The sequence below is a fragment of the Coffea arabica genome, chromosome 5e (genome assembly GCF_036785885.1).
Source record: "Coffea arabica cultivar ET-39 chromosome 5e, Coffea Arabica ET-39 HiFi, whole genome shotgun sequence".
Taxonomy (NCBI): Eukaryota; Viridiplantae; Streptophyta; class Magnoliopsida; order Gentianales; family Rubiaceae; genus Coffea; species Coffea arabica.
The window spans coordinates 52466328-52486301 of NC_092318.1; the positions used below are offsets into that span (position 1 = coordinate 52466328).

The 19974-nt window shown below is 38.4% G+C and overlaps 3 protein-coding genes across 5 annotated transcripts; 2 read left to right on the forward strand and 1 right to left on the reverse strand.

The window, feature by feature from the left end:
• The first annotated feature begins 3462 nt into the window (after window positions 1-3462).
• LOC113690300 (uncharacterized) lies at window positions 3463-12994 on the forward strand. 2 transcript variants are annotated; one of them, XR_011814562.1, is made up of 21 exons: window positions 3463-4039; window positions 4161-4249; window positions 4457-4566; window positions 4669-4723; window positions 4849-4937; window positions 5670-5736; window positions 5819-5881; window positions 6089-6259; window positions 6402-6495; window positions 6593-6669; window positions 6802-6877; window positions 6987-7030; window positions 7190-7257; window positions 8270-8355; window positions 8453-8610; window positions 8697-10020; window positions 10153-10436; window positions 10940-11131; window positions 11215-11371; window positions 11867-12273; window positions 12464-12702. XR_011814562.1 is itself a non-coding variant. In XM_027208138.2 (20 exons), exons 1-20 carry the CDS (start codon window positions 3928-3930, stop codon window positions 12760-12762), a joined length of 3615 nt encoding a protein of 1204 aa, XP_027063939.2. In that variant the 5' UTR covers window positions 3465-3927; the 3' UTR covers window positions 12763-12994. The 2 variants fall into 2 exon arrangements, 1 of the variants encoding a protein (XP_027063939.2); XM_027208138.2 differs by lacking the exon at window positions 11867-12273 and having other exon boundaries at window positions 3465-4039; window positions 12464-12994.
• Window positions 12995-13383: 389 nt separating this feature from the next.
• Window positions 13384-18508, reverse strand: LOC113689738 (polycomb group protein FIE1). Of its 2 annotated transcripts, XM_072049255.1 has the most exons (14): window positions 18369-18508; window positions 17723-18007; window positions 17160-17225; window positions 16933-17055; window positions 16699-16779; window positions 16472-16564; window positions 16259-16334; window positions 15242-15321; window positions 15079-15150; window positions 14549-14608; window positions 14349-14445; window positions 14080-14143; window positions 13906-13965; window positions 13384-13824 (listed from the first exon to the last, which is right to left on the reverse strand). In XM_072049255.1, exons 2-14 carry the CDS (start codon window positions 17897-17899, stop codon window positions 13761-13763), a joined length of 1113 nt encoding a protein of 370 aa, XP_071905356.1. In that variant the 5' UTR covers window positions 17900-18007; window positions 18369-18508; the 3' UTR covers window positions 13384-13760. The 2 variants fall into 2 exon arrangements, with proteins under 2 accessions (XP_071905356.1, XP_027063298.1); XM_027207497.2 differs by lacking the exon at window positions 18369-18508 and having other exon boundaries at window positions 17723-18187.
• On the forward strand, window positions 18433-19353 carry LOC113689739 (protein CHLORORESPIRATORY REDUCTION 41, chloroplastic). Its single transcript, XM_027207498.2, has one exon. It carries the CDS (start codon window positions 18433-18435, stop codon window positions 19084-19086), a length of 654 nt encoding a protein of 217 aa, XP_027063299.2. The 3' UTR covers window positions 19087-19353.
• Window positions 19354-19974: the final 621 nt, after the last annotated feature.

The following is a 19974-nucleotide window of genomic DNA, read 5'->3' on the forward strand; positions in this document are numbered from 1 at the left end:
CGCCTTCTCAACATGTATCTACTCAATATGTGATGACAAATCTGGTTTTCTGGAAATGTTTGGACAGCTTGTACAAAATTAGTTATTAGCACTTTATAGATCTTGCAAGAGCACTTTACGAATGATTTCCTTGTGTTATTTCATATTTGGGACACGACATAATCGCTTCTTAATGGCAACTGATACGGGCCAAGTTTCCATCACTGGACTAGGGGGTTCTGAATACAAAATGAAATCTTCTTGCTGCTGCATTCCCAGTTTCGCTAAATATAAATACTCTACAACCAAAGATCAACAGATTTTCCAGGAGAATATACCAGAAAGTGTTTGTGCCTTCGTGGAGGTCGTGTTTATATATTTTTTCGAGTTTCCTACTTCCTTTATTTTTCTACACCCGGAGCTGGATTTGTTTTCTAAATATAAGGCAGCATTTGTTTGTTTGATTGGCAGGATAGCTTTTTGTTTGATTTTAGTTCTAGGACGATGATGGATGGTTTCTTTTAGTATAAATGGGAGTTTTCGAACCTGTGAAGTCTTGCATTGTTGACCTTTCACTTACATTCTCTCTCCTGGCTGAATGCATCCCATTCTTCCCTATAGGTGCTTAGTTATTGGATTTTTTTTTTTTTAAAGTGATACATACGGACCTAGTCGGTATAGATGACCTACTTTTTCATGAAAGGTCGTGTTTTCAAATATCGCACTGTTTATGTGAAAACCATATTGATGAGTAAGAACTAGCTTGTCGAGATCCATCAATACGTATGCCTTTTTACCACAGGAGCTATTAGACTGGTTTTAAACTCAATGACGCCCTCTCCCACACCAACTTCAACATTATTGCTTTTAAGTTATTAAATCCTATACCTATACATAGAGGTGTCGATCGCAACTTATTTGTATTGACTTGTCATAGGTATGCAATGCATTTTGAATGGATTTAAAATTTTAAATAGATGACTCGCTTAGGCCCACTTAATTAGTTGGTAGTGGGTTGACTCCCCCCACCAATATATATCTATTTAATAATAACTATATATTCAAGTTCAAATTTCGGTGGGTATTAAGGGGATACATTGAATTTCTTACTAATTTGATCATAATAAAGTATTGTTATTTCTTATCATACAACATGCGAGAAAATAAAAAATAAATAGAATTTTAAACTGGTCATAACTCATAAATAGGTAATTGATATGCTCATTCTCATTCATTAAATGAATATAACTGAATTTATTGAATAAGTATATATAGATTGACCCAATTATATTCATTATTCAATTATGATCCGCTTGAATCCCACTCACATATTTTGACATCTCTACCTGCATGTAAATATGAATAAGGAAATGAATTTAGGTTCTGCATTTGTTAGCTAGTGACAAGATCAAGTTGCCAATCGAACGACAGATTCCTTAAAGAGTAAAAATTAGTCGAATAACTAAATAGAGTGATATGTGAGGGGAAAGAAAAACAGAGTGATATATGGGAGCTAAGGCCCCGTTTGGATTGCGATTTTCCTCAGAAAAATTATTACGTTTTTCGTGAACACATTTTCCTATCACCTTTTTATCTCGCATATATCAAATTATTACTGTAATTTTTCTACAAAAAACCCAGAAAAATGCAATACAAACGGGGAGATAAGACAATGGGCGTTAGATGATGGTCCTTGATCATCACATCCGCAGCGACGGTCTGTCAAGGAAAAGCTAGCACAAGTATGAAAAGGACTTAAAGTGGGCCACTTTGAATACTCACGAGATTGGTGGACCTAAAAGTTTACCAATCAAGGCAGGTAAAGTCCTATTGAGCCCAATTTGGCCGAAGAACTGTTGAATTAATGTTCACATCTGTTCAAGTGTCATGGTCAAGTCCCAAATTGCCCCGGCAGATCATAGCAGCTGAAAAAATTGTACTTAGGTTAAGTAGATTCTCCAAAAAAAAAAAGAAATCAACTAATTCTTTCATTGAGTAAACTATTCGGTGCATGCAGGCCTTGTTACGCATTCTGGAGCCCAGCAAAACAGTCTAATAGCTGTTAGCTTCTTGAGGGAGAGGGAAACTCATATCAAGCCTTGGACCATTAAAGGGGCTGAGGATGTAAAACTAGTGTGGCAAGGTTTCATTTTGTTTTCTCCGGCCCATAATAGTTTATTCAGGTGGCTCCCTCAGCAAGCAAAGTCTGATTAGGGCAAAATGCGCTTGATTTTTCTTAATTGTCACGTCCTTTAGAAATGTTAAAAGTCAGCTTTAGCAATTAAAGAAGGATTTGCCCATCACAATCATGTCTACGGACGATAGAGATTACGCCTTGAAGAGTACATTATCACATTTAAAGGAAAAAGTGCATTAATCACGAGCCATATATTACTGATATAAAAATTTAACTCCTTAAAATGAAAACGAACAGTTTTAGTTTCTAGCACTAAAAATGCTCTTATTTTTTGTCCTTCGACATCTTGTCCTACCAAATTTGATTGGAATGAATTACGGATCCATCAATTGCTCCATATTTAAAGATTAAACTTGGCAAATCATTCGTTCGAATGGTATAAAATAGTTACGGAGTACATATACGCACCTGTTTTGTTGTATTTCTGTGTAGACAGTTCATTATACTACCTGATAATGATGGGATGCCATTGTTCATGCTTATTAAGCAAATATTCTTTCAACTCTCAAGTGGAATCAGAAGAAAAAGGATTAAAGCAAGTAGGAAGCTTTAGGTGGTCCAATTCAAGAACAACTTTTTTTACGCATCTTTTGTTTCCTTTCCTTATCAAATCACCAATTTCCTTGTCAAATCACCAATCCCCATCCAAAGCTACTGATTTCCTCCGCTCTTCCACCTCGATGTTTAAAGAATTTCCATCGTCAATATATTCTATTCTAATGTTTAATTAGTGACCTCATGCATCCTACCTTTGCTTAGGATATCAATTTTCCTGCTCATTCGATTGACAACTTTTGCACCGGCATCACATCCCTTTTTTCCTCTCTCTAGTCTTGGGCCTTTTTGCTTCACCAAGTTACCATTAATTGCCTTATGCATGAATTGTAAAAAATTCCAAACTTAGTTGTGCCACTATGACACAAAAATTAATCCCCTCTGGATTGCATTTTTCATGATTTTTCATGAAAAAATTACTGTAGCGATATGATGTATGTGAGAAAAAAAAATAATAGAAAAATATGATCACGAAAAACGACGCAATTTTTTGACAAAAAATAACAATCCAAATAGGCCTAAAGTTAGAACAAACAAAATGCGAAGTGTGAATATGCAATTAACATTTTTCTCTAATTTGCAATGTATGAATTTCTCTACAGGGGCTTCTTTTAGATCGTCATCAGCATTTCACCTTGCCTCTAGATTGGCGGAGTGGTAAAAGGTGGAAAAACAATAATAAAAATCAATTTTTAACTCTCACTATACTTTATCGTACCTTAAAGTAATCCCGAGAAGATGTACTAAAGATGCCGACAAACCCTCTCCTGACACTCCCGCCACCATAGCACTGTCCGTAAACCTGACAATGCGCAATCCCGAGATCCAATACTCCGATTTCCAATCATATGCACCCGCCATCAATTCCCCACTGCTTCCTCCCGCATCACCCACCGTCCACTCGCTATCTGAATTCTGATACCGTTCAAAGGCCAATGATCAATCTCGCCGAAAGTTAGTAGGCCCCACAGAATGTCACTCACGTGACATTTGCCTAATAACCCCTCCCGCACGTGCGAACCAACTCAGTCCCCTCTCCTCCTCCATTTTTTTCCCATTCACCTGAACTATCCATCAAGGTGACCTGATCCACCTCCGCCAACGCCATCACTGCTGTAGCCGGCGGATTGAGAAGTTTCCAGATTAGCTTTGCTAAAGTTCTTCTAGACTGCCTGGAAGGCTAGAAGATATCGGAAATGGAGTCGATACTGGCTCGAGCTTTGGAGTATACTTTGAAGTATTGGCTTAAATCATTTTCCAGAGATCAGTTTAAATTGCAAGGACGGACGGTACAACTTTCCAATTTAGGTACATGTCCTTTTGGTCTGGTTATAGTTGGTTTTTCGTATTCACTGCTGAATTTAGAGACCTCATTTGGTGAATTGAACGTTTTTTTTTTTTTTTCCTTTTTTTGGGGTAATCTTGGTAGATATTAACGGAGATGCTCTGCATGCGAGTGTTGGATTACCACCAGCATTGAATGTCACCACGGCAAAAGTTGGAAAGTTGGAGATTGTTGTAAGCAATCAATTTGTAAATTTCATATTCTGATTGCAATCGTTTCGTCTGAAATTTTGAGCTGCAATCCGGGAAAAAGATTTTTAATAGTGATTTTTGACCGAGGATTTTGCTTTTTATTATGCAGAAAATGCTGAAATGCTTTGCACTGACAGTCTTTTGCTGCTTCTGATTACGTTGTTCTTCTTATTTTTTCCGGTTTTGAAGCTTCCTTCTGTGAGCAATGTGCAAATAGAACCCATTGTGGTGCAAATTGATAGGCTTGATTTGGTTCTGGAGGAGAATGATGACATAGATGCACCTACGAGCTCAAGCAGGTAAATAGCTAGGCTCAATAAACTTAACTTTCTTTAAAGGTGGTTGCTTTAGATTGTCATTAAGGTCCTAGTTGTTTATTTGTTAAAATCTTCGCCGTGCAGTGCTCAAACATCTGCCAGTGCTGCAAAGGGCAGTGGTTATGGATTTGCTGACAAGGTTAGTCTCTTTGTTTTATTCTGCTGTCTATTTTCTGAGTTTACTGTTCCCAGATGTTTTGTACGATTCTGCTTCTTCTCTGTGTTAGCTTCAGCTTCCTGTTATTGATCCTCTGTGATGAACAGATCGCTGATGGAATGACGCTGGAAGTGCGTACTGTGAACCTTCTGCTTGAAACTCATGGGGGTGCTAGACGCCAAGGTGGAGCTACTTGGTATTTATCAGAACCTTTCTGAATATCCTACATGATTTAAATTCATAGCAATTGTCGCTTCAGTTGATGTATATGTGTTGTTTTGAGTATGACAGTTAGGATAACCTCTTATGTTTCAAGGTCCTTTATCAAATTCTGACCTCTTTGCATAATGCAAGTTGACTCATTTGCTTTTGGTGGTATATGGTTCAAGTATCCATGGCAATTTCTGCCCACTCTTGTTTTCTTAAATGATAGACTACATTATGAGATTTCAACTGTGTATTATGCTCTGCTCTTATTTCTTGAACCAAAGATTCTCTTCCAACTTTCCAACAGAGGGTCCTTTTCGCTTATGGTCTGCAGTAACCCTCCTTGTATGTGGGATAAAGAGCGGTTCCCCAACTACCCCTTGATTATTTGAACCTGTGGCCTAAAACTTCATTCTGATGTGCTGCATTTGGCTGTTCCTTGAACTTCTTGTAGTCTTTTTCACTCTAATTTTCAGATATTGTAGAAATTGTTCGGATGGCGCATTTGTTTTCATCATTAATTTTCATGTCCTTTGGTTGTTTATCATGTATGCAACTGTCTTCCTTTAGTAACTGGAGCTCTTCTCTCTATGCAAGAATCCATTAAATTGAGATAAATCCTTTAGTTTATTTGAGTGACGATTTGAAAGCACAGCAGCATAAAGCTACAATGGATCAGAAATTTGTTTCAAGTATTTATAATATCCTCTTATCTAACCAGGGCATCCCCCATGGCGTCAATCACCTTCCGCAACCTTCTGCTCTATACAACCAACGAAAACTGGCAGGTCTGGCTTCTGAAACCAACTATATTAGGGATGCTTCTAATGACGAGACACAATTCTTTACTAAATCAAGATCCTGTAACAGGTTGTAAATCTTAAAGAAGCACGAGACTTTTCCATTAACAAGGGATCCATTTATGTCTTCAAGGTAACAGTCTCCTTCTTCAGTAAAGATTTTTGCTTTCCTTTTGGTCTCTTTTCATTGGTGGCTGTTCCTTCAATTATTGGATATATATACTTAGCCAGTTGTCTGTATCACATTTGACTATTTGCTTGAACAAGATGTGTATGCCTGTGTCCCTCCTTTCTTACTAGAGCAGGATATTAAACTGATGTTCTTTTTGCCTTTTGGCAGAAACTTGAGTGGGAATCTCTATCTATTGACCTCCTGCCTCATCCTGATATGTTCTCGGATGCTCATTTAGCATGCTCTCAGGAGGGGTCCAGTAGGAAAGATGAAGATGGCGCAAAACGAGTGTTCTTTGGTGGGGAACGATTTATTGAAGGAATATCAGGAGAGGCCCATGTAATGTGAATTTATGCTTCATTTAGTTATAAAAGAACTTTGCATTTGACTTCTGCTTTGACGAAAAAACACTTGTTTTTGTGTCCTTGTCATGTTTACTTTTTTCTTCAAAATATTTGTGACTTTTGATAACTACGATCAGATAACAATCCAGAGGACAGAACTCAATAGCCCACTGGGGCTTGAGGTTCAATTGCACATTACTGAAGTTGTGTGTCCTGCTTTGAGTGAACCAGGCAAGTAGAATGTTGAACTTCTTTTGTGCTTTTGGATATGTCTTTTACACTCTCTGGATGGTCTTGCCAATGTTCTTGTATTCTGTGCTGTTACCAGGTTTACGAGCTCTTCTCCGCTTCTTCTCAGGATTGTATGTCTGTTTAAACAGAGGGGATGTAAATCCAAATGCACAAGTAATTGCATCTACTTTTTCGTTGCATTAATTGCCATAGTCTACAATTGGTAATAGAAACAGCGGAACTGTTTGGAGCATCCAGTAAACTATTTCCAGAATTGCCTAATAATCTCTCTCTTTCTCTCTGCAGCGATCTATGGAATCGGCAGGGCGTTCTCTTGTCTGTATAATCGTTGACCATATATTTCTCTGTGTAAAAGATGTTGGTTAGTTCCTTCCACATGGAAGTTCATTCTTCGATGATACATATGATTTTTTCTGTGAAAGCAGTTTTTATGCTGCAGTGACCTTAAGAGGTTTCAATTTCACTTGCAGAGTTCCAGCTTGAACTCCTAATGCAGTCTCTCTTCTTCTCCCGGGTATGTTCTACTTGTGAAACTTTTCTTTTTTTTCCAGTCGGTCATGAATTCATTGATCATTGCGCATTCAACGCACATGAATTTCCTGTAAGTTGTATTCACTTCTTTTTCAGTAGTTATTTCTTTAAAGGCAATATGAGATATTACTTTGAACTGCAGGCTAGCATTTCTGATGGAGAAAATAGTAAATGCTTGACCAGAGTAATGATTGCTGGATTATTTCTGAGGTCAGTAGTACATATAGACCTAATATGTGCAAGGTGGCCAGCAATCAGATACTGAAAGTCCTCAATTCTTTCATTTTTGTGTGATTTTATTATTCATCAGCTGTGTTAAATTTAGTCGCTTATTCTATTTGATGTTTCAGAATTTTTGTACCAATTTGTTGTGTTATGAATCAACAAATGTCATTTAACCATATATCAAATAGGCATTCAGCTGAGGATAGGCTTAAACTGCCATTTATGACATATAAGAAACAAGAACAGGCTGCTGTTTTAGTATGATATGGTTATTCTGTCATTGGGCCTACTACTTGTAGGAAAAATCTTGTTTACAGTGGAGTAGAGGTAAAGATGGCATACATACTCTACGTTCTTGGTCTTCCCTATGAGGGTAGTGGTGAAAAGAGGCCAAATTTTTCTTCGTGTTAAATGCAAAATGAAAATGGAGTTGAAATTCTCACGGCAAATTTTTCTTCTTGTGTTAAGTCTTGCATAATTGTTCTGCTTCATTATACTTAAATAATCTCAGTTTATAACAATAAAACTATGGATAATTCCATGACCTAGTTCTTGTGCTTAATTTACACAAAATGTAAGCGATTGCTTTCTGTGGTACTTCTCCTCTGTGTGTTAAAAAAAAAAAAGATCATGGTGTTCAATTGGGGTTTCTGTTATTAAAGGTACACTATCCATCTGTTTATACCCTTACCTTTTGTTGTCTATCAGACAATTATGCTAAGCCTTTTCATGAACGTCAGCTATGATGCTTCGCCAAAGTCAATAAACCATAATTAATGTGTCCAAGAGATTTTGGATGAAAAACAATTCGTTGCATGTATTTCATGAGGGTTAGTCCACTGTGGAATTAGTGCTTAGAACTAGTGCTTGGCGAGATGATCAGTAGTAAAATTGGGGCGTGCTCCTTTTACCTTGAAATTGATATGTTATTGTGACTATTTCAAGTTCAGTTGACAGTTATAAGTTCTCTTGATCTGTAAATTTGTCTGAAATACAGAGATACATTTTCACGTCCTCCATGTACTCTGGTGCAGCCGTCAATGCAGGCTGCTTCAGATGATATTCTGCACATTCCAGAATTTGGTACTGTTATCTGCATATTCTCTTCAGAGAAAGTTTGTCTATATTTGCCTATTGATCTTAAGGAATCTATCTTATTTTGAGACCAATTGTCAAACAGGTAAAAACTTCTGCCCTCCAATATATCCTTTAGGAGATGAACGATGGCAGTTCAGCATTGGGCCACCTCTGATATGTCTCCATACTCTTCAGCTCCAGCCCTCTCCAGCTCCACCAAAACTTGCTTCTCAGACAGTTATTGATTGTCAGCCACTGATGGTTAGTATCTTAATATTTTTGAAGAGCTTTGCAGCATAATTTTTTTTTACAGCTCAGTTTCTAAGAATTTTGCCTTTTTTCCTCAGGTCTACCTCCAGGAGGAATCCTGTCTAAGAATAACTTCTCTCTTAGCTGACGGAGTTATAGGAAAATCTGGATCTGTTCTACCAGATTTCTCAATTAATTCGCTCTTGTTCAGTCTCAAAGGTTTGGATGTCACAGTGCCTCTTGATATTGGGAAACCACAATATGATTCTAGAAGTGGTGTTGCTGATTTCCGGTGTCCCTTTGCTGGGGCAACCCTTCATATTGAAAACTTGTTCTTTTCTGAGTCACCCTCATTGGTACTTCGGCTATTAAACCTGGAGAAAGATCCTGCATGTTTTTGTCTCTGGGAAGGTCAGCCTATTGACTCTAGCCAGAAAAAGTGGACAAGTGGGGCTAGTCTCATCAATTTATCTCTGGAAACCAGCAGTCACTCAGCTGGAATGTCTTCTCATTTGTGGAGATGTGTTGAGTTAAAAGGTGCTTGCCTTGAAGCAGCAATGGGAACTGTGGATGGCAGGCCTTTAATGAATATTCCCCCCCCTGGAGGTATTGTGAGAGTTGGAGTTGCTTGTCAGCAATTCCTGTCCAATACTTCAGTTGAGCAATTATTTTTTGTGCTAGATCTCTATGCATACTTAGGTAGGGTAAGTGAAAGGATGGCTGTAGTTGGGAAAACAAACCGTAATATGGAAGTTCCAAATGAGTCTCTTGGTGGAACACTAATTGAAAAGGTTCCTGGTGACACAGCTTTAAGTGTAGCCTTGAATGACCTTCGGCTAAGATTTTTGGAATCTTCTTCTGGAGACTGTCTGGGACCACCTTTGGTTCAGTTTTCTGGTGATGATTTGCTCATTAAAGTTACTCATAGAACCTTGGGTGGAGCCATAATGATTTCGTCCAGCATAGGATGGGAGAGTGTTGAGGTTGATTGTGCAGAGACTGAGAATAACTTGCCACATGAGAATGCCTTGAAGCTAGCATCTGATAAAAAAGGTCCTATGTCAGGAAATGGCTACCCTCATCTTAGAGCTGTCTTTTGGGTGCAAAATCGGAAGAATTTGCATGAAAATTCACGTGCTGTCTCGGTTCCATTCTTGAATATAAATGTAGTCCATGTGATTCCATATGATGCACACGATGTGGAATGTCATAGTTTAAATGTGTCAGCTTGCATTGCTGGGGTTCGTCTTGGAGGAGGGATGAGTTATGCTGAAGCTCTGCTTCACAGATTTGGAATCCTGGGCCCAGATGGTGGTCCTGGAGAGGGTCTCACAAGAGGGTTGGAAAAATTATCTGGGGGGCCATTGTCAAAAATTTTTAAAGCATCACCCATTGTGGATGAGCTCAGAGATAGCAGAAAAAGTAAGCTTTTCAGTTGACTTGAACTTGCCTCTGTGCTTTGAATTCCTGCTGAACTGCATATATTTTATGACATTCAAGTTTGAACATCGCTGATCATTTTAGTTTCTCCTATTCACTTCTTAATCTTTCAAGGTGGAAATGTTGAAGATGAAAAGCAGAACACTGCATTGCAATTGGGTGCTCCAGATGATGTGGATGTACTTATAGAATTGACAGATTGGTTATTTGCTGTTGAAGGAGAAGAGGAGATAGCAGAGAGGTGGCAGTTCAATTCTGAACATGCTAGCAGAGAGGACATGTGCTGGCATGTGACTTTCCAGAACATGCTTGTCAAAGCAAAAAGCAGTCCAAAGCATTTAATGAATGATGAGAGAAAATTTCATGGAAAGCAGAAATATCCTGTTGAGTTGGTAACGGTAATAACGCGATTCATTATTTTGTTCAAATGCAATAGATCATATAGCAGTAAAATGGTGTGCGAGGGAAATCTCGTTTACTACCATTTATTTTTATCGTCTGCATACATTTTAGGACAATCTGGAAAAAAGATGTAACTAATAGAATACGACATGAAGATATGGCCTTAAGATGCTAAGATTTGATTTGTTTGTGAGTCAATCATTCAACTTCTTGTTCTGTCTTTAGTTCTTGGATGCGCATATTGTTTCCCCATCCATAGAAGAAGCAATTGACTTCCTGATGCGTTGAGCATACATGGTTCATGACCCCTATATATAACTTTATTTTTTGTTCTTTCCAGCCATTTTGGTGGCATATCGTGTCTTCCTTCTGCTAACTTTCTCATTGATCTTATTTCAAAATTACTGGTAAAGGCTAGAGGCAGCATCTGTCCGCATCAGATATATCATTCACATGTATGGGGCTTTATTTACCTTACGTAGTATGCAAATGCTTGCAGGTTGGTGTACAAGGCTTGCAGATCTTAAAGCCTCTATCTCAAATGGGCAGCCTGGAAAATGGTGTAGGGAATAAGCAAATTGTTGAGACATGTGGAGTAAATACTGAAGTTGATATAGTAATTTCTCAAGATGATGATGATGGGGGAGCCCAGTGGGTGGTAAATAATTTGAAGTTCTCTGTGAAACAGCCGGTAAAGTGGTTTAGCCTTTATGTGATTGCTATTGCTTTGGCTTGGGTTGTCATGTAATGACTTTTGTTTTTTGACTTTGCTAGATTGAGGCAGTTGTCACAAAAGATGAATTTCATTACCTTGCTCTTTTGTTCAAATCTGAAGTTGAGTCTATGGGTAGAATAGCCGCTGGAATCCTGCGGGTGCTTAAACTAGAAGGATCTGTTGGCCCTGCAGCAATCAGTCAACTAAGCAATTTAGGTAATCTTATGCTATATGCATGACATATCATAAATTACAATTTATAACTACATTACTAAATATTTTAATTTCATTGATGCTATTCTCTTTGGGGTTAAAATCTGGATATTATGATTTTGGCTAGTGTTGGAAATTATTGAAGAGACCTCTTGTAGGTATATTTTGCCTTTATTTTTTCACTTCCCTTGCCCTTCCTCTGTTGGGTTTGGGTCCAAAAAGGGGGCAAGTAACATGAATTCCAAATATGGGAAGAATCACCAGTTTCAAAGAAACCATAAAGAATGATTCTGACTCTGAGCTGTGTAAGATTTACAAGGTTAGTCTTGAGCTTCAGAATGGAAATAAAAGTGGGCTGGAAGCATTTCCCCCACAATGCAAAGCTTATGTATCCAACTGGGCGTGCTTTTAGTATCACAGTTCTGTTTATGGTAGGGTAATGCATCCCTATGGATAGGTATGATTTAGTTGGAAATGCGTAATGCTTCCCCTTTTCAGTTAATCAAGGAAGGAAATGCGTAATTGTACTTTGAATTGATCGCAAAGAGATTCACAGAAGGATCCAGTTTTGCTGGAAACAAAGAGGTGGAAGAGAAACTTTTGGGTAAACTTGAAAGTGTAACCATTCTTTTGGTCTGGACAAATGACATCCTGAGGAGTTGAGACACATATTGACTGAGAAATGATGAATTAAGCTTATGGGTTTAACTTTAACTATGCACCCAAAGGAAACAAAAGATTCTTAAAAAGGAAAAAGATTTTGGAGAACTTATTTGCATAGAACAGAGAATGAAGACTCAACGGGTTTGCAGAGTCGATTCCTGCAGCATGAATTACAGATTGTCGGTGATCAGGCTGCCTGCGTTTTCTAGTCCATTGTGGGACTAGGTAGGAGCCCTTAAAAGGTATCCAACTGGGCGAATTCTACATGATCAAAAGAAAGTTGTATTGCTTTGCACATGCACCCCTCCAGATTTCCTTTTTGGATATCTTATGATATCAAATTGAACCTTTTCTTTATTGGTTTCACGTGGTTGCCATGCTCAAAACATAAGACACCCAGCCAGAGTATTAACACCTTACTAATTGTTGCAGGAAGCGAAGGCTTTGACAGAATTTTCACCCCAGAAAAGCTCAGCAGGGGTAGCAGTCCTAGCAGTATTGGGTTCAATTTGTCATCGGATACAAATGGTGGAATTCGTGACTCATGTTTGGAGTCCACGCTGTCTTCTCTTGAGGAGATGGTCTTGGATTCACAGGCCAAATGTGCTGCACTTACTTCTGAAATTGGTAGTCCAGAATTTTCAGCAGAAAACCTACGTAATGTTAAGAAATTGAGTCAGAAACTTGAGAGCATGCAGAAATTATTAATGCGGTTGCGGACTCAAATTTGATCTGCTTTAACTCCTGCGATACCGTACAAAATGGAGAAAGAAACGGACACAACTCTTAAGCCATTCTTTTTTGTGTATATTCTAATACATAGTAATACATCGAGTTTATCTATCTGCCGGCAATTGTATTAAAGCAATCATAGTTTCAGTTTGAAATATTGTATTTGGAAATAGGAAATTTTGTTGTAGAAAGACTACTTTGATGCCATGTATAATAAGAGCATTTTGCGGACTTCGTTAGCCTTCGGACGATAATTCCATGTAAAAGTTCAGTGATATATCAAAATAAAAAGTTTTTGAGAGCTTTTAGTTCTGTCAGAACTTTCTGTCAGAACTTATTGCACAATGTAAAAAATTTCAGATGCTGCATTATTATTTATTTTCCGTCCGCAATGAATAATTGCAGGTCCTTTTGTGAATAGGCTAAACGCTGGCTAAGGAAGCAAGGTCCCATAACCCGACTGGGACATGGGAGCCGCGTAAACCTGCGTAAGGTGGCATAAGAAACTTCATAAATAAAAATTACACATGAAACCCATCTCCCGAATGGTTAGTTATGTATGGTTAGCCCCCAGTTTTTCCCCTGGCAAGGAAAAGATGCACCGAATTAGTACAGGAAAAGATTAGAACACCAAAACTTCCATTTTCACAGCTTCCAAAATTATGCATTCTGAAAGTTCTTCATGATGCATTCCCAAACCAACATAAACAGATATTTTTAATCTGCTAAGGCCACATTAAATCAACATAACAACTAGAGTACAACATGTCGATTAGACCGAGTTTAAATGACAGCTGCCAGAAGCCTAAAAATTTAGCTCCTATATCAACTTGAGCAAACAAAATCTCAGACTATGGCTCGTGATGATCCTTGTATCATACAACAAACCCACCCGCTGAAAGCCGTAGCAAGAGCTGTTTTTGCAATCAGACCAGCATCAATGAATCTCAGAAAGAGTTATTTTGCAATCAGACCAGCGTTAATGGACCTCAGTAACTCAAGAATTTGCTACAGCATCCCAGCGCCATATAGTCCCATCCTCACAGCAGCTGAGAATGGTGCTGCAGCATTTAAGTATACAATTATTTTAAACTCATAAAAGATGAAGAACTTGGATCGAGGTGTTTCTGTTCCGAGCTTACCTTCCATCAAAGGACACAGCAGTCTGCCTAATAGGAGATTTTGATTGAACATGAGATAACCTGAAGAGTCAGCAGAGCACGCACGTTAGATAAACTATCCACCAAATTAAAATTGAAGCTGGCAATCACACTGCCTCACGTGGAGGATGAAAGGGATTGCAGAAAGTAACCAACCTTGCAATGAGGACGGGGGGGCTCGATTGGAGATCCCAGACAAAAATCTTCCCTTCCCGATTTCCTGCAAAAAAAACCAGAAAGATGAATCTCTGACACAACCTCAGCTGAAACTCAACGAATAATCGCTATTTGGCTCTCATGCTAAGATTCATACAAAAGGAAACCAAGTCAGCTAGAAACTATAATAGTTTAGCAAAAAGATGTACAATTAAAAATCAGAAGAAGTTTTGATAATAGCATTCTGGATTCTTCATAGTTAATATCACCTATAACAGCTGCTTTGTAATGGAAATCGCAGGAAAACTTGATGAACCAGATATCACACTCAGGAACAGGATACTTTTGAAGGACATCAGCTGAACCCTGAAAGGAAATTCATTTACTGCTCATAACCATCATGCATACGAGGAACAAAATCAGATAACATATTCATAGCCAACAACATTCCCAATACTAATCTACTCACCTCTCCCGGAGAATGTTCTTTCATTTTAGGTTCCCATAAGACAATTTCGTTGTCTACACTCTGGACATATCCACAGGAAGAGGGAAGTAGAGAGAATAATTTTAGTGCAGAAAATAGGTAAAAGAAATCAAATTTGGACAGAAAAGAAGTATACTTAGAAAGACCCAATGTAACCAATGAATTTCTATGTGCACTATGTTACACCTATTAACTAGCAACCTTTAAGAAATTTGCACAGTTTGTCTTAAGGTACTCTTGGGCACATGACACTATCTGCTGAATTGAAAAGCGCAAAAAAAATATTTCCAATGTGATGGGCTGAAAAATTATTATATAGCTCAAAGAATCAATCTACAAGGAAGGGAACATCAATCCTCTGTTAAACAGCAAATGAGGTCCCACTAGCCTCACGGAGCCTAAACATTGATCATCTCTTAGTGCTGTACCTTGATACTATGTGGGCATGGGAGCCTAAGTGCGCAAACTGTGGGAAAAGAGAAAATGATGCCCTAGTAGTTCTTGTCATTCACCTTAGACAGGATAAAGTCGCCAAGCCACCGATTACAGTCAACATAATTGGAATGCACTGAAGCTATAAATACCTGGAATGACAAATGCCAACTTCAGATACAACACTAAGAATTTTTCTTGTAATAAAGCAGAACCACAAAAAAAAAAAAAGCAGCTACTTACTGGGAATTGTACATATTTTGTTGGGAATTTGGAAGGAAGATCTGTCCAAGTAAATGATTTCTCCACATATGTCCAGAACTCTGCAGCAAGTCAAGCACAATGCCTTACCTAAACTAGGGCCTCAAGTTACATTGGTAATAGTTTGGTTATGTCATCGAGCAAGGGAGCTTGACTGACATTAATGTTACAAGATGACTGAGATCAGATTTGTCCAAATGCATAAAACAATTATCATAAGTAGTATGAAGACTACACACAGGTTTAGCCATACAGTAAAACAGAGAAAGAATGTCCAGAAAAGTTGATACACAAAAATGCTTCCAGAGCATATAGTAGATTTTTTTTTTGTTGTTGGGGGGGGGGGGGGGGGGTGTGTGTGTGCGCTACAGCAAGCTGCAAAACAAAAAATTTGATGTACTCTCGAAGGTATTTAAATGATGATTAGGAAGTTCAACACTTCAGCAGAAGAACCATGTAAACATGGCCCAGTTTCACATGCCAGATGATTTGAAATACTATTACATATTACTTAACTTTCTTAGTTGAACAAGACAATCTGCCAAGGACATCTCAGCAGAGAAAACTTCATACAATGAGGTTAACACCATCCTAATTTTCGTCAGTATTTTAACCAAGATCGGTTTAGTTGTATGACTGCCTTCACATTCAGCAGCAACTACTTTGTGTGAGGTCAGCTTATGATACCAGCCTCGGGCTTAAGAAGACCAGCTTAAGAGGCCAAAAGGAAAGGAACCAAAGAAAGAGCACAATCAACAAAATCAACTCATTCATCATCCTAGAGAACTCCAGGCAACTCTTCTTATTTGAGAAAATAATCAGAAAAAATCAGTGCTTTTTCTTTCACTGACCAAATTTTGATAGTGTTATCCATTCCACAGCTTGCAATCTGATATATGTCAGAAGGATGGAAAATTAACTCACTCAATATCCCAGAGAATTCCAGGCAACTCTTCTCATTTGAGAAAATAATCAGAAAAAAAAAATTCAGTACTTTACCTTTCATTGACCAAATTTTAACAGTGTTATCCATTCCACAGCTTGCAATCCGATAAATGTCAGAAGGATGGAAATCCTACAATAATCATCATGAATGGAAACATATAATGCCAATGTGGCAAAGTACCATGCATGAAATCACTACTACTCATGGAAATTAAGAAGCACAACTGGAGTGAGAAGGTTGCATAAATCAATAATGATGAACATTACCACACTCAGGACTTCATTTCGATGACCTCCAGCACCAGCAAAGATCAATATGCATATACCTGTATGAACATTCCACAGCCGCACTGATTCATCCTGGTACAGTGTGGATTATTAATAGATCATATAGAGAAAAGGACAAAAGCAAATATCTCCAACAATTTCTAGAAGGTTATTCAGATGGTTGCAAAGAAATGGCCAAACTATGAGATAATTGTTTTTCCACTAACTTTGCTAGCAGAAACCACAAGAGATGGCTTCAAAGGCTGTGTCCTGATCTCATTTATTGAGTCACCATGACCAACAAAACTCTGCAGAAAGGAAGACATTTAATTAGGAGAAAGAGTCAAAATGAGTTGAGGCTCCAACCAAGCAGACATTTAATGGCGAGTGTGGAAGAAGTGTATGCTAGCCTTGTATTTCTTTGCTTAAGCTGGCTGAGAACCAAGAGATGGAAAAAATACCTTGTGGATTTTTTCATTACCAGCATCAATAACGCGTATTATGCCATTGATTCCTCCAGCCACTAGCAATGGCGCACCATCAATATTGCAAGCCCAGCTGACAGTGTAAAAGGATTCGTCCTTCTGATCTAAAAAGCATTTGGAAGCACCCAGAGCCCTTTAAGAATACACATTCACCTAAAATTATCAAGACTAGAAATGCCCTAGAGGAAAATCGAAGTTCTTACATCCTCATCAATGTAAGATTGCAACACAGCAATAACACCCCCTTCCAAGCATTGGTATACAGTCACCTGAATATAAACAAACGAACAGAATCAAGAGAATCACAAAGGCCAGCTAAGCAAAGGGCTTTGGCAAGGAAACCAAGAATCCCAATATGTACTCCAACCCATTAAACAGTAAATGATAAATTGGAACAAGGCAATAACATATATTCACGATAGATGGACTCTTTATTCGACGTGAACATAAATAATGGACAAAAACCAAAAAAAAAAAAAAAAACTCGCCATTTTAGAGGCGAAGGCAGCTCAAGGAAAGCTGAACAATGCAAAAAGCTAAAGTTACAATCTTTGTCAACCCAATTTGAAGTTGGCATCCACATTAACAAATTTATCTACAAATTCAAGAAAATATCTTCCTTTATTTAAATTTTTTCTCAGTTTTCTCAATCACTAATAGTAGTAGTTAAGGAAACAAACGCAGAATTAGAAGTAAACAAGAAAAGGGTCGGTGGGGAAGGAGGGGAAGAGACAGAGAGAGGAGTTATTGGGGAGAAACAACGCACGCGATTGCCGCCAACGGTGGCGAAGACGTTGAAGTAACGGGAATCAATGAAGTTGAAAGCTACGGCGTATAAGGGGCGTTTGCCTTCTTGGAGCCGGTTGGTGACTCTGTACTCTTTCTTCTTCGACGAAGTTAAGGATCCCACCACCGGTTCGCATCCCAGTGCTATCTTCGCCATTGTTTCTGCTTTATGGTCTCCCCAATTTATTCGATTTCCAGCCACTTACGTTTGTCTATCTCACTCACGCTTCTCAGTTTTTTTTCACCTACGAGTACCCAAAGACAACTAGAGAGAGAGCTGCTTTAACTTTAAGTGAGTACTTAATAAAGATATTTGGTGAAGAAGAAGTTTATAATTTTATTAAGTAGACAGGGAAAATACTACTACAAACAAAATAACGAAAAAACAAATACCAAGAAATCTGCCACGCCCACGCAAAAGCTAAATAAATGAATTGCTTCGTTAGAATATGTTATTTTAATAAAAAAAAATGTTTTTTACCCTCTTTTTTTTTTTTTTTTTGTGTAATACAAGAGTTGACCAGTCCACTCCTATCATAATGAATTTATCCTCCCGCCCCCACCCCCAACCCCACTTCTATTCTGTAATTTGAAGCAATTTATCAGCAAAAAAATACACAGCAAACCTTATCATCATCTTCCCAACAGAGACAGACGCTACTCCTGCTACTAGCTGACTGTCAAATTCCGATGGCTACTAATGTCATCCAGCTCCTCCGTCATGCATACTATTTCCATTACCAAAGCTCTTCCAACTCAAAATCCTTAGCAGCCTCTCATTATTCCACACCACACCCGAAACAATACTCAGTCAAATGCTCCAACGACTCCAATGCTCACGAACCTGAAGACGAGTTCTTCCCCGCTGCCCCAGCCTCCGAAGCCACCGTCCCCCCAGAAAAATTCCCGATCGAGAAAAGAAGAAAATCGGAAATAATCCGGGACAGAAGGTCAAGAAGTGGCCTTGTTAAACCCGAGCCACCGAATCTTGAGATAGGGTGGAAAAGGACTAAGCCTATCAAGCTGGAAAAGCCAGTAGGGTACGTGATCATGGATTTCTTGGAGAAGTTGGAGCAGCTAATGGGGAAGGAATTTGGCTCGACTACGCTGTTAGCGAAAGCAGGAGAGATTGTGGCAGAGAGAGCTAGAGAAGAAGCAGAAGTTTTGAAGGACGAAGGCAAAGTTGATGACAGGATGGTTACTGAACTTTTTAGAGTACTGAAGCTGATGGAGATGGATTTGGCTATGGTTAGAGCTGCAGTGAAAGAAGAGACGTTGATTGAGAGACTCGAACAAGCTAAAGCAAGGTGCAGACAAGCTATTCTTGTTGCTAATTCATTTTAAAGCGCAGAGAGGCTGCGTGTATATATATATATATATATATATATATATATATATATGCTTGTTCCAGAGAACCTTCTAATGTTTATGCAATACAGAGAACTGATCATCTAGAATTGAACGTGTCACGTAGTTTTGTGTTTGTCCTGATAGAGAACATACGGTAAAGTAAAGGGGCTCTTTTTGTTTTGGATTTCTGTCTGTTGTTTACCAAATGAAGGACGGATATGCTAGCAAAGTCACTTGGAGAACTCTTCTCATCTTATTTAATTATTTTTCATCCTGCTTAAGTTATCCTGCCATTTTGATTGGAAATGTTAAGGTGAGTCATCAAATCTCCTATATTATTACCAATAGAATATCAGAGCGACCAAATTGAACAAATGATAAGGTCAAGATCATGCTGTTCATTGGGAATTGAAAACGTTCAAAATTATGCCACAAATAGATGTGGCAAGTGGAGCTCCAGTTGAGCTTGCCACAAATACGATATCACATTTAGGGTGAGGATTAGCATAGAACTTCAAAATGAAGGTTGAACTACTTAGAAGCTAGTTTTCCAACAACATGGATGGTGTTTTCTTTATCAAGCTTCCGTGACCAGATATTTCCCATGGCAATTGGACTTGAATACTTTGTTTGTCTAACCACGCCTCTGTCGTTATTACTACAGTAATAAAAATTTATCAAGCTGAAGGGATGATGAGGGAGTTAGAACGAGGAACGAAAGAAAGTCCGACAATAAACCAATAGGGCAGGCTTCTTTAGGTCCCAATTAATTTTTCCGACAGGAACTCAGAAAGGAAAGAAGGGGATTTGCCGGTTCTCCAGATATCAGTGGCTGATGCCTCGACCTGTAAAAATCTCTCGGAACTATAATGAGCAACAGAA

Excerpts from the sequence above, each read along its gene's own strand:
- LOC113689738 (XM_072049255.1), bottom strand. The coding sequence starts at position 17,899 with ATGGCGAAGATAGCACTGGGATGCGAACCGGTGGTGGGATCCTTAACT. Across the intron at positions 15,151-15,241 it reads CAAAATATGTACAATTCCCA|GTATTTATAGCTTCAGTGCA; the intron begins GTAAGTAGCTGC and ends TTGTCATTCCAG. Across the intron at positions 13,966-14,079 it reads CCCCCCGTCCTCATTGCAAG|GTTATCTCATGTTCAATCAA; the intron begins GTTGGTTACTTT and ends CTGACTCTTCAG.
- LOC113689739 (XM_027207498.2), top strand. The coding sequence starts at position 18,433 with ATGGCTACTAATGTCATCCAGCTCCTCCGTCATGCATACTATTTCCAT.
- LOC113690300 (XM_027208138.2), top strand. The coding sequence starts at position 3,928 with ATGGAGTCGATACTGGCTCGAGCTTTGGAGTATACTTTGAAGTATTGG. Across the intron at positions 6,496-6,592 it reads TCCTGCTTTGAGTGAACCAG|GTTTACGAGCTCTTCTCCGC; the intron begins GCAAGTAGAATG and ends TGCTGTTACCAG. Across the intron at positions 11,132-11,214 it reads AGTTCTCTGTGAAACAGCCG|ATTGAGGCAGTTGTCACAAA; the intron begins GTAAAGTGGTTT and ends TGACTTTGCTAG.